Source organism: Heloderma suspectum, chromosome 5, assembly GCF_057233095.1.
Source record: "Heloderma suspectum isolate Gila_16-S chromosome 5, 16-S_ref, whole genome shotgun sequence".
NCBI classification, from domain to species: Eukaryota; Metazoa; Chordata; class Lepidosauria; order Squamata; family Helodermatidae; genus Heloderma; species Heloderma suspectum.
This window is the reverse complement of record NC_139462.1, coordinates 209,595,777-209,609,586: the sequence shown is the minus strand read 5'-3', so window position 1 is coordinate 209,609,586 and position 13,810 is coordinate 209,595,777. Positions and strand designations below refer to the sequence as shown.

Sequence of the window (13,810 nt, the reverse complement as noted above, 5' to 3'; positions counted from 1 at the left end):
GACATGGGAGAGGGCATTCTCTGCTGTGGCACTCCGGTTGTGGAATGCCCTCCCCCAGGAGGCCCGACTGGCACGTACATTCATTTCGGCGCCAAATAAAAACATGGGGTTTTTTTACCAAAGCCTTTGAGGGCTAAATGCATTCCCTAAAATAGCACACTGTTTTAACTGTTTGTTTTAGATTTTAATTGATATTAGCTTGTTTAATGGTTTATCATGTTTTTAGCTGTTTAAATCATTTATTGTTTTATACTGTTTAAATTGATTTTATCTGTATGCCGCCCTGAGATCTTAAAGTTATAGGGAGGAATACAAATGTATTAAATAAATAAATAAATTCAGCCCATGCTACACGTTTAAGCTTTTCCCTTCAGTGAAAAGATGCCATATACACTTAAAAAGAACAGAACTATCAGCAGTAGACAGAGAGAGCAAAAGCAGCCCTCTATTTGACGTCAGAGGTTCACAGTTTTTGGCCAGCCTTGGTAGCCAAGCCAAAAATGTTGGTTGCCTACCTCTCCCTTTGCCAGTTTGGGCTCCTTGACCCAAACCAAAGGAAACCACCCACCAGAGCAGAAAAGGGCAACAAGGGACTTGATCACCTTAGCAATCCAACAGCCAAGCCACTCCCAGCCTTCTTCTCAAACTTGGAGCTTGGACAGGGATGACAGCACAATTATCCCACCCACTTCTGTAGCTCCAGGGCTGGAGAACAGAGGGCAGTAGCACACTCACCATGGAAGTGATAATCTATTATTGTAGTGGCCACAAAAGACCAGTCATCAGGCCCCATGGCTAGAACTCTGCCAATCAGGTATTACTACTCTGCAGCCCCAGGGCTGCTAGCAAGAGGAGGGAACTGCAGGCATATCATACTGGGACCCTTGCACCACAGCCCACAATCCACCTGGGCTGGGCAATCAGGCGGCACCAAAGAGCCAGTCCTCTGACACTGAATGCTATAAAGCTCACACATTTGCCACAATCCCTCAGTCTGGGCAATGTCGCCCAGGGGGGTCACTCTGCACCACGATCACACAACTTGCTTTTCTCTTGACTATCCAAACCAAGGTATTTTCCTGTTCTAGGATCTGAGCACCTGACAACTATAAACTTGCACATCAAAAGACAGAGGATCTTTGACAATGCAGAACAATTAAGACTAGTGCATAACCCAGGAAATGTGCCAGAGGGTGGGGGTGGAGGCAGGTTCTTATAACATAGAACGGTGCACCAAGAAGGAACCAAACAAAATGCATCTCTAAGAAATAGTTATGAAATGGCACTGTACGCTGACGTCTCCCCTTTTGACACAGCTCTTATCTATTACTAACAGGTTTGCAAAGGAGATGTCTCTGGTGGATTCTGTCCCTAGTGTACTGAAGGAGAGCATCAAATGTCACATCTTGATTGGCTGGGCTCCTAAAATGCAAAAACAAAAGAATTACAGCAAGGAAATGTTTAGCTAATCAAAACCTCATCATCAGAATCTAACGTTCAAGAGGCAAAAATGTTTGGGGATTTCTCTCACGCCCACTTAGTATAATTGACCATTAAAGAAGTGTATTTATTGTTATCTTTTTGTTTTAGTCATTATGATTTCATGTGATTATATGAAAAACATCAAACTCATGCACATAAAAGCCTCGCCACAACAGCTCAAATACCTCTAAGAAAATATTAAGACTCACACAGCAGATGGGGGAATCCCATTTTTAAACTTGCCTCGTTGACGGTGAACATTAAAGAAGGGTAGTAAGTCATCTGCTAGAGGACTTGGAAGATGTGTCAGCACACTTCGATTAAAGATAAAATTCACCAGGCAATTCTCATTGAAATGAATGTGCAGTAGAAGTTATCTAATGGACGGCACAGACAGAGTTCTCACTTGTGATATCAAAACAAAAGTGTTTTCAAAATTTCTATTAAAACAGTGTGCAGTCTTGTGCAAGGCAGCCTGGCTTGTAAAAAGCTATGTTCAGCTTTCGGAAAGTGAATACTGTTTGTTATTTCAAATGTTAGGGGTGGGGGCAGGGTTATAATGAGAATGAAAAGCCCTGGGCAGTGTAACTCTGGAACAGAAGACAAAAATATTCAACTGATATGAACTCCTGTGAAATCTAAACACAAAATCCCTTGAATAGGGCCAGAAACAGAAAGCCTTTTCTCCTAGATAGAAACAATGCTCTTTAGTACCAACGATCACAAACAGAGCCATATATTTATTTTAACACTGGCTTATAGAGTAATCCAATAACACAATCAACTCCTTCCAAAAGCAATAGGCAAGAAATAGAAAATGATCCTTCAGGTGTTAGATCAAAGACACAAAAGACTGTAACTTCTGCATTGCTATGTTGAACAAACAGCTACATACATTGCACAAATGTTTTCCTGCCCTCTAATGCCACCTGTATATTTTGTCTTTGAGGCTACAAGTAAGTAGTGAATTTGTGTTTAGTGCCAGTGTGCTAGACACTGTACAGAAATGCAGTAAATCCCACAGGGCTTGCAGTCAAAGACAAGACATATGGAATGAAGGCAAAAGCAAGAGGATAGAGAGCCATAAAGGGGTAGTATAGATGAAAGCTAGGAAGGTCAAATAGGAGAGAGCATGAGAAAAGTGCAGTGAAAATGGGAGTCCAGAATCAGGTATTTTATCTCCCCGTTTGGTGTTTTTGCTTCAGGCTCAATACTTGGCATTTAATCGAATAAGGCAGATTGGACTGAGTTTCTATTGACCTCACACTCTGATCCACCAGGCACCCAGTATCTGACTCACTAAAATCTCAGACTCCATTTCTCAACCTATCAAAATCTGATCTTCCCTCTGACCAGGTATTCTTAAATAAAATCACAAGTCAGCAACCTTATCTGTTGAAGTAGGTAGGAAGGACAGACTCAGAAGAAAGCACTTCAATGCTTATGGTACAGCAGCCTTCCACAACCTGGTGCTCTACAGATGTTTTGGACTTCAACTCCCATCAGCCCCAGCCAGCATGGCCAATGATCAGGAATGCTGAGACTTGTATTCCAAAATGTCTGGAGAGCACCAGATCAGGGAAGGTTGCGGTACAGTATGGCAGAAAGTGTGGGAGAAGACAACAAAAAAAGGGAGACAATAACAGAGGATGCTTTCCCCAACATGCATTTTATCGAGCCCGTAACCAAGAAGGGCCAGTTCTCACAATGCCCTCCTAATGAGTATACATGTCTATCTAAGCCTTCACTATTTACTCTTTGGAAGGGGCAGTCAAGTATGGCCAGCAGTAGGTTGGAGAACCCAATTCCAGCCTTCACCAGCCATTAATTGCCTTTACCCTGTGGTCCCGAGAAGGTGAAACAATCGCCAGGCAAGAGCACTTCTTGGCACTGGAGCCATTCATCCATCACATACTTTTAGCACCACCAGCCAATGCTCACTCATTCTCATGGCGGCTGCTTGCACAATCTAAAAGGATAATGCAAAAATCAGTCCCAGGTTTACTTGGACATGAGAGAAGATGCACTATGATTATTATACAGCCTTCACTGAGCATGAGGGGAAATCAGAAATCATACCCCTGACACATCCAGGCCTTCACTGCCATTGCATTCTCGAGTGAAAGGAGAAATGGCAATTATTGTTAGGGCCAAAGAGCAGACTGCCACTTTTAGCAGGTACAGTCAGTGTAGACTGGGAATGCAGCCTTAATTTCATTGTACAATTCCCGATGTACATATCTGACAGCAAACCCTTTCTTGCTGGTACTCAAGTTAGTATGTCTCAATTTGCTCATGCATACACACAAGAGAGTGCAGTGAAATGTTTCAGAAGGACAAAAAGAAATCCAAACATGCGTTTATAGAAGATCTTAACACCATAAGCACAGAGAAGTCATACTTCTAAGGAAATATACACACAGTATTTTTTTAAATGGCCATACATGTACTCAACATGAGTGTTCACTGCAAACAGTTGGACACAGCCATATTTGTTTATACATAGGGACATTTTTTTTAAAAAAACTGAACATGCATAATATTATAAGAGTACACTCCTAAAAGGCAGACGCTGTAACGACGGAAGCCTCCAAGATCAGTCCGAAAATCCTATATGGGTGGGAGGAGTGATAAAGGCCTCTCCATCCTTCAAAGTGCCATTTTCTTCTAGATGGGCCTGTAAGCATGCTTGCCGTTGCTGGAGGTGGAGACAGAGGCTGGGAAGCCACTGGATCCAGCAGATCTACATCTCCTCCCCTCCCACTGGCACACCCCATCTCTCCCATTTTCTACCTTACCCACACTGGAGCTTCGACCATGGGTAAAGTCGCTGCCAAAAGGTTGCAGGTGGGAGGCAGGAATCCCCACTCAGATCTTCCCCCTCACCACAGTACCAAGAGCATAGCTGTGTCTATGGCCTTGGGGTGGGAAGTCTGCCCCTGGGATGTCCTCCCAGGGACCACAGGATTGCTCTATTAATATAGTGGCTAGAAATGGCAAGCTGATAAACCCAGCAGTGGCCTTGGAAAACAGTTAACTGGATGAACCAGCAAAGTACCAAAGTAAATGTTGCTTCATATTGCTAAGTGAACTGGCTGGTGGTTACCAGAGTACAGGCAAGAATGGGGTCCGTCCACAAGCATTTTCTATAGTCTCATGAGAAAGAAGGCACTTGGTTTTAAGATGCTCAGTAATAATAAATCACAGAATATTAGGTGACGGACCATAGCTCAATGGCAGAGAGCACACTTTGCATGCAGAAGGACTCAGATTCAGGCCCTGGCATCTTCCGTTGAAAGTATCTGAGGCTGCAGCTCTGGGAAAGATCTTAGAGAGTGACTGCCAGTAAAGGTAAAGTAGTACTGGTCTCAATGAAACAATGATCTCGCTCAGTATAAAGGAGGTCCATATATTAGAGAGATGTAAGCAGAAGTCAGCCTTCCAGAGCATGATGCAATCCAATTCACAAGGACTTCAGAAATAACAGTGAAACTGCTCACATGTGGCTAATACCAGACTACATTGTTCTGTCCAGCCCAGTCGAGAATAAAATGCTATACCAACATACTGAGTCGTTGCAGAAGGAGAAAACAGGCTTTTCTCATGTAATCCTTATGACTAGAATGAAACAAGCACATTATACATTATACTAACTTCCCTATAAGCACAATGGGTTGGGTCCAGACTTAGTCATACTTAGAGTAGATCCACTGAAATCAGTACGACTTAACTTACTCATGATTCCTTTAAGTCCCACTGAGCTCAATATATGACTTAAGTCTGGATCCAAGCTATTAAATTTAGGTAGATTATTATATTAGGGCATTTTACAGAATGTGATCAATTTTAATGAAAGACTATGGCCAGGTTCGCACGATCAGCAGGGGAAACCACGCACTGTAGATTGTTTCCTCCACCACCGCTCATGCCACTCACACACCCGCCATTTGCTTAATTACCCACACTGCATCACAGGTTGCCATGTCATCCTAACTCGGTGCGGTGCACAGGGAGGATGGCTTCTAACTCACCCAACAACCCATGGCTTGTAGAACGGTGTGAGGGGTGGGTTAGAAGCCACCCCCACTGCACAACATGGCAACCCGCAACACAGAAATTAAGGAAATGGCAAGTATGCAAACGACATGCATGGAGGTGGGGGAAACAAGCTACAGTGAGTTGTTTCCCACAGTGATCACGCGAACCTGGGCTATGACTGCAGAAGGGAATGAAGGCCAGTAGAAAACTGGGCATTAGAATAAATGCACAGCAGCAAAAAGGCAGGACCTGGGGGCCATATGGAGGTATAGTTAGCTGAGACTGATAAAAAAAATTCCATATCTTGATCAACTAAAGCCACCATCAAGGCTAGTGTAGTAATGGGAAATGACAGGGTTACATTTTAAGTCTTCACTATATTGGGTTGGAACTAAAGACTCCAACCTCAGACTGTTGTTGTGTTTTACTTTCATTTTCCTATCCCATTCTGTTTGCTTGTTCTTCAAGAAACAGCTTGTGATATGCACCTACAAAAAGTGAGTTGCTTTCTTTAAAAGTGAGGAACTTAGCAACTTGGAAACCTGGCAGATTTTGTTTCTCTCTAACAGCTCTGCAAAAGCGAGGGGGAAGAGAACAGGGGCTTCACTGGAGCTCCCAAAGGATCCTTACTTCTACCTAAAAAGAAACAAAAACTATTCCAACATAAAGGGAAAGAGAAATGTCAACTTAACTTTCTTTACATTCTCACTGCCAATAACCTTGCCCAGAGCAAAATCCAAAGTGTCCACAGAGAAAAACCAAATGCATTTTTTAATCCATGCCTACAAGTTCATGTACTAACACAGCTGCAGGAGAAGCACGGTGCCCGCCCACCCACCAAAAACAGTAACCAAGCAAAGGCCAATTATTTGGCCCTTTAACAAATAATTAAAGTATCTAGAAATAAAACTAGAAATTCATTCCAAATTTAACCTGCCTTCACAAATACAGCCTCTCTCTTAGTTTCCTTTAACTTACCAAAAAAGTGCAATTCAAAAAGGCAGAATTGTGTGTACAAGCATCTACATCTACAGTACACTTTTCGAGTGCTCACACAAAGGGACAGAAAGCAACAACACACATTCTGTTACTGATTATTTGGAAACTGTGAATGCAAGGTTTCAGGAATGCAAGAACTATGTGCTAAGAGACACCAGGCCCATAAATTGCTGAATCAGCAATGCAGAAGGGAAACTTCATAGGGAAAACCAATGAACTTTGGTCTGGAATTAATTTGCTACCCCATTCCCTCTTCAACTTCCCTGTTCTCTCCATATCGACACTCCTGACAGATACAACTACATGCCATCATATATCATCTCTTTTATGCAAGCTACATCATGGTGAACAAAGGCTTGGCACATTAAATAATCATTTAGGTATTGCTGCTGACTAATTGAAATGCATATCACGTATACCCAACTACAAACAAGAGCAGCAAAGGGCCAATAATCCTCCTTTAAAAGAAGCAGTCATACTTCACTTTGCTGCTGCTTCCTACATGAATGAAAACTGTGGTTTAAGTTGGTGAAAGTCTTCAGCTCTCAGAGCAATTGTTGTGTGAATATCACTACAACCAAGGGGACGAACACAGCTTTATAAAGTGGGTTTCTACTGCTTTTTCTGGTTGAAATTTAAGTGGCAAAGTTATAAATATTTCCTTTTTACACAGTAGTGTGTTTCAAATTTTATATATACAGTATATATATAATAAACAACAGGACGTATAATTAAAGTAGCAGTGGATTAGAGGCAATTCATATGATATGCCAAGAAACAAAACCACTTATATAGCTCAGTTCACTCCAATATGTAATTCTGTACATTTATTATAAACCAGTAGCAAATATTATGTATACAGTCACTTCTGTGGCCTTTTACAGAAGCAGCAGTAGTAGCAAGCTCTCAACAGATAGTACCACTCTGCCACAGCATGCACTGAACCCAGAAGCATTTTAAGAAACAGACTTTAAAGGCAGATGTGGAAACAGAGGTTTCTGACCACTGTTACTAATCTCCCAAGGCAATATCCCGGGTTTGGCAAGAACTACAGCGAAGGATGTCCCACGGCTGTTACAGTTTATTGCTGTAGGCCACCTTGGGAAGGCTTACAGTTTACTGCTGTAAGCCACCCTGAGAAGGCTTCTGCCCTGAAAGGCGGCCAAGAAATATTTTAAATAAATTAAATAAATATGGCTGCACCTCTGTCACAACGCAGAATGACACAAGTGCATCACAACACATAGGCAGAGCACTCTGTCTCATATCACCTATTATATATAAACCTCAATGTGTGTGTGTGTGTGTGTGTGTGTGTTTTAACCAAGCAAGATAAACTATACATTTCCAAATATTTTTGTGATTCTTCTTCAAGAATACGGGTATGCATTTCTTTCTTTCTTGCATATCTCCAGGTCAGGTCTCTAACTGAAACAGTGCCCAAAATATTTGTAATATTGTTATTGTATGTGATGTTGTAATGGTTTTATTCTTTCTTCTGGTTTTATCTTGGTTTTATTCTGTGCTGGGTTTATTGTTTTGTTTAAGATTTGTACTGCATGTTTTAATGTACTGTAAACTGCCCAGAGAGCTTTGGTTCTTGGATGGTTTAAAAGCACAGTAAATAAATAAATCATTACAACTGGAATTCAATCAAGCCACCTCCAAGCAAATACATAAGCAGTAGCAGCAATGAAGTTGCTCCCATAGCCACTCCAGGGTTTTTCCCCCTGTGTATGAAGTTAAGAGTGTATACTGCTATATCAGTACTTCTAAGGACTACAAAAACCTTGATTGATTGACAATGCACTCTGATCATAATGACACATGTATTATTCCACTGACGTCAGTGGAGCTTTAAACACACATATATACAAAATATATTCCAACGCAATTTAATTGAACATTCTTTTTTACTAAAAAATTCTTTAAGAAAGCCATACAAAGACTGCACAAGAATACTGTATGTGCTACATTGAGACATTTACAGTGCAATCTTATAAATGTCTACTCAGAAGTAAGCCCCACTGAATTCATTGGAGTTTACGTCCAGGTGAGTGGGGATTGCACCTCTCGCCTTTTTGTATCCAGTTTGGCATGTCTAAAAGCTCTTGTACAATTCTGCCCTTGATGAAAAAGGTTCCCACATACTAGGTTAAAGAAAATAAACTTCCCTGTCTAGCAAATAAATCACCTTGAAAAACAATCCCCTGTAAAGAGTTCATCTGACATGCACAGAAAATCTAGCACACCATCAACATGCCATAAAAAGGAGGGTCGAACAGGTTTTATTTGCGGCAGAGTTATATAGGATACAGTTTTCTGATCTGGAATTGGCAATGAAAGATGTGATCTAGTAGCATTAATGCTTCATTACAAGCGTGAGAGAAGGGAGATATCAGAGCTCAAATTATGATACTGTAACTGCTTCCCAGCCAACCCGACATGCAAAAATTGCTCTATAGCTACAACATCCTAGATCAGCTTGTGATGTCAATGCAATATCACAGATAATGACATCATGGCAATATTGAAATCATTGCACCTAATATTAAAACACTATTTGCTGGCACTGCAGCCAATAGGATCATGCTGCAAGAGCATTTTAAAGATCAGAGAATTCTTCAGCCAGCTCTTTGCGCCATTAACCCCCTAATTAGTGGAATTTATTCAAGAGTTGTTAGTAAAAGGCTGAGAGGACTTGCATTTGTCTAGCGAAACCAGTTGTTACACTTACCAAGTAAGTCTTCATGGTGGGAAATATCTCTTAAATATAAGGGGAAAATGCCATAAATTTGCCACTGACTTGAACTTGAATATTGTGGTCAAGCAGTGATTTCTCACTTCAACCACCACTGATAAAGAATTACTCCAGTAAAGGGACATAGTCACACAAATTCCTCCTTTTACAGGGATATATAGGAACTTTAAACCTGCAATCTATTTTCTCTTAAAGGGATGCAGGGATTGTAGGATTAAATATTCACCCTTTTGCATCATATCCTGTCAAACAATTGCATAAAGAAAAGGAAATGTCTTATTACATTCTGTAATCCGCGTTACATTTCCAACCAGGAAATCTCCAATAGTTCTGACTGAAGAATGAAAGACACGCAGCACTATGCCTGTTTGAGAGACAAAGATTAATTTCCCTCCAGTCTACTTAACAGACACCAATCCCCAAGGTGTTACACCTAAAACAAATCTATCAGTATCGGAGACAGAGAAATAATATATCAGACTAGTTTTTTTAAAATTACCAGTGAGAACTTAAAAGATCTTATCCTATACCAAGAAATGTTTTATGCTACTGTGCCATTTCAAGTGAAATAAAAAACCAACTCTCCTTCTCACCTATTTGTTTCCCTTTTTTTTTTACTTTGCTTATCTACTGGGGTTAATAATCCCACATGTAAACAAACTTGCAGAATTCATTAACTGGGTAGAGAGGCCAGGCCCACACCTCTGCTTTCATTCAATATGAACCCTAAATGCTCTGTGGCTTTTGGCAAGAGGTCAAACCAAGTCAAGCGTGGATTATTTTGTGGACACACACACACACAAAAGATAGAAACATTTTCAGAACTATCACTTCAAAAAGGTACAAATTAAATACTACACAGCACTTGAGTATACTTGTGTGAAAGATGACAAGACATTTTTTCCATTAATGTGTCAAAGATGCACTTACTGCTAACTGGGACAATTAGGATGTTACAAAATAAGGTTTAATCTCTCGAAGGTCAATTATTTCAACTTTCAACTTTCCTTGACCAAATTGTTAGGCATGCTTGTCACCTACTCATCTGTGGCCACTTTTAGATTCCAAAAGGTATTCAGATATTATTTATAAAATGACTTTGGTTACAATCCTTTGCACCCTTATCTGGGAGTAAATGCCACTGAACACATTAGGACTTAACTCCTGAGTAGACATGTATAGGACTCTGCTGTTAAATGCCTAACACTTTAGCAACGTCCAGTGTTTAGAAAAATAAATGCACTCAGTATTTCCAATCAAACCATACTCACATGGGGAAAGAAAATGTTACAATAAAATCTGGCATATGACAAGGGCACAGCAACCAGTTTCTGTCTAGATATAGATACAAACACTCAAATACATTTTAAAAACTGACTGGATTCCAGTTAACCAATGCGAAGAACACACACTTGACTTAACAGACAAGTCAGATTTCCCTCCAAGTTTTAAAATCACTCTCCATTATACCAATGCTTTGTCAACCAGTGCTGGCAAAGGCCTTAGTTAAGATTGCCACAAGAGAAACCTGTCCAATGCCCATCCACGCCTGTCTAAATTTGTTCACAAAATTTTATTACAAACTAGGTTTTACTGTGCAACATAACATGGGAACAATTCACATCTCTAACAAACCACAGTTTGTCTCTGAAACTAAGCAGATAGATTAACAAAGCTATGGACTAAGTAACATTGCATTTAGGTACTAAGGGAAAAGGGGAAGCTGTATACTGCAGGGTGCCACATATGCTCATAACATGTAGACACTTTCACAGGCACAGATACATGGCCTGTAAAAGGAAAGGAGCAGAAACCAGATTTTCTTGGTACAGAATGTGCCACATAAAACAGAAGACAAGACCGTGTGAAATTTTGTTGCCTGGGAACACATTACCTTAGCTATAAAAATTAAATGAGGGTGTTTTTGTTTGTGTGTTTAGGAAGCAGGGGGTTGAGGCCAGGAAACAATGGTAGAGGCCTTCCACTCAGGAGTCTGAGAAGAAAAAACCTTCCAGGCCCAACAGGACCAGCTCCAAAAAGCAATTTCCAAGTTGATGTTCCACATGGAAGTGATAACATCTGAAAGCCTCTTACAAAGTGTATCTGCCAAAACCACGAGCAACACAACATAATGGCTTCAGTGCTGGCATGATGGGGGATACATGGAATGGCAAGAGTTCACATCAAGATGAGTAAAGATCGATTCACTTCCAAGATGGAGGAAGAAAGGGGCTATTCCAGTCCTTGTTCTTCGCTATCCCTTAGAAACACACACTGAAAACTGCCTCCAATGTGGAGGGAGGGTGACATCCTTCCCACCTAGAATATAAATTACGGTGTTGCTAAAGTCATGTGTGTGTGTGTGTGTGTCTGAGTGTACAGGTGTGGATAATGCACGTGTGTGTGTGTGTGTGTGTGTGTACACATGTGTGGATACTTGATACACCTGAGGAAGAAGAAGGTAGACAGGATGTGGCCTCCTCTCCTTGAGGGTATCTAACTACCCCAGCACCCAGCCACCTGCCCAGAGACTGAGGATTTCTGTTAGTATATGGGGGAAGAAGGTACTTTGCTTGTTCTCTTTAGCAGTTTTGTGTATGAGTGGGGGAGGAGAATGCTTTTTCCAGCTTTCTTCATGAAGCAGGACTGGACTAAAAAATATACCATAGAGCTGAACCCCAGGCAAATTGTAGGTCCTGCTCCATTTTGCCTCGGAAAGTCTCTGGGCACAGCCCTATGCTTGTGCACAGCTCAAATCCAAAGGTTCCAGCTCTGAGGAAGCACACACAAAAACCCACTAGTGACCCATGGAAACTCAACAGTTATCCACGAGGAAAGAGATGGCCTTGATTTTTCAGACTATGGCATATTTCTAGGGTGGCAAGATCCAAAACAAGGGAAAGGCCTCCGACGTCTGTCTCTATGGAAGCCGTTGCTATAGTTAAGGGGCCATGGTATTTATCATATGGCTTTGGGACACCCAAACATGTTTTAGACAAGCCCCCCCAAGGCTACTCCAATGCAGCGAGGAGACCTCGGAGTGCCTTATGCAGGAGAAAAAGCTTCCCCCAAACATCAAAATGTGATCCGATTCTGTCATGGTTAATCTGCTGCCTTTTAATAGAACTGCAGAATCTGCCACCTGAGGCGGCCTTTCTCGTCCTGTCTCGCGCAGGCCAAGGCAGACACTGCACATGCCCAGAGGCACTCTTATTAACCCTTCAGGGCCCCCAAGGCCGTTGTTGCCTCGTTTCCACGGCAAGGCGACAACTCGAGGGGCCCAGTGGCGACGAAGCCCTTTTTGCCTCCCTTGCGGGCGGGGAAGCTTTCCCTTCGATGCCCACGTCGGGGGAGGAAGGGAGAGGATCCCTCTTCCTCCCCCCGCAGAAGCCCTCTCCCGACGCGCCCCTCACCGTCGATGTTCTCCCTGTCGCTGATGTGCTGCAGGTTGCAACCCGTGTCCTCCCGGCTCAGCTCGGCGTCGGGGCGGTAGGACTCCAGCCGCGAATGGGCATTCCTCCGCAGCTTGGGGCTGGACGACACGCAGCAAGAGGCGGTGTTTCCCATCTTCGCTGCCGCCGGGGCCGGCCGGCCAGCCGAGAGGCGAGGGGGATGAGGGAGAAAACGAAGGGAGGGAGGGAAGGAAGGAAGGGTGGGTGGAGGCGGCGGAGGCGGCAGTCACCAGCGGCGGCGCGAAGCCATAAGCAGCGGCAGCGAGGAGAACGGCGACCGCCGCTGGCGGACGGGAAGAGGGCGGCGGCGGCGGCGGCTCCCGCCCGCCGCGCTCCCCGGCTGCTTCCCCGCCCAGAGGCTCATGCAAGCCGCCTTGCCCCGCCGCGCGGCTCGGTCATCCTGCCCCGGCGAGTGGCATGCAATGCCGCGGAGCCGGGCTACGCCGGCTGCTGCAGCCGCAGCCCCATGGCCGCCGCCGCCCTCCACCGCTGGCTGGGGCCGGCTCCGCTCCCTTCCTCCGATTCTGCTTCCTCCTCCAGCCGCCGAGCCTGCGCGACGAGGGGGGGAGGGGGGAGGGGGGAGGGGGGAGGAGCGGCGGTGGCGGCAACACCGCAGCCTCGTCCCTCGCGCGCAGCAGCCCCGAGGCTGCTTTTTGCAAGAACGGTTCCGGTTCAAGTGGGTGGGAACGTCGGTGCCTCTCCGGCTGCCGGGCGAGCGAGGCGAGCAGCAGCGCCTTCCTTCGCCGGCGCGCCTCTCGCTTGCCTCGCTCCTCCCGTCGGGGGACGCCCGGGCGGGCAGAGCCGCGCTCTCCAGCGGCGCGGGAGGGAAGGCGGGATTCTGGCGGGCCCAGGGGAAGCCACGGCCGCCGAGGCAAGGAAGAGAAGAGCCGCCGCTGCAGCAGCGCCTTCCTTCTGCTGCCCTGGAAGGAAACGAGGCCGGCCGGGAGGCGGAATCGCGCCCGGGCAGAGCAGCTCGAATGGCGGGCGGCGCGCTTGGGCCGATCTGCGGCCAGCTGCCTCTGCAGGGCAGCAGCGTCTTGCTTTTGGAAATGAGAAGCGGCGGGGCTCCCGCTGGCCT

At 44.3% G+C, this 13,810-nt stretch overlaps 1 protein-coding gene across 4 annotated transcripts in view; it reads right to left on the bottom strand.

The window, feature by feature from the left end:
* CCNY (cyclin Y) overlaps positions 1-13,274 on the bottom strand; it is a 157,250-nt gene extending 143,976 nt beyond the window's left edge. For 3 of the 4 annotated variants that reach the window (XM_084859225.1, XM_084859224.1, XM_084859223.1), the window contains exon 1: positions 12,694-13,274. Coding sequence is in view for 2 of the 4 variants with exons in the window: in XM_084859224.1 (XP_084715350.1) it covers positions 12,694-12,847 (154 nt within the window). In the remaining 2 variants the exon portion in view is untranslated. The remainder of the gene's footprint in view (positions 1-12,693) is intronic. The other variant, XM_084859222.1, reaches the window with a different exon arrangement.
* Positions 13,275-13,810: the final 536 nt, after the last annotated feature.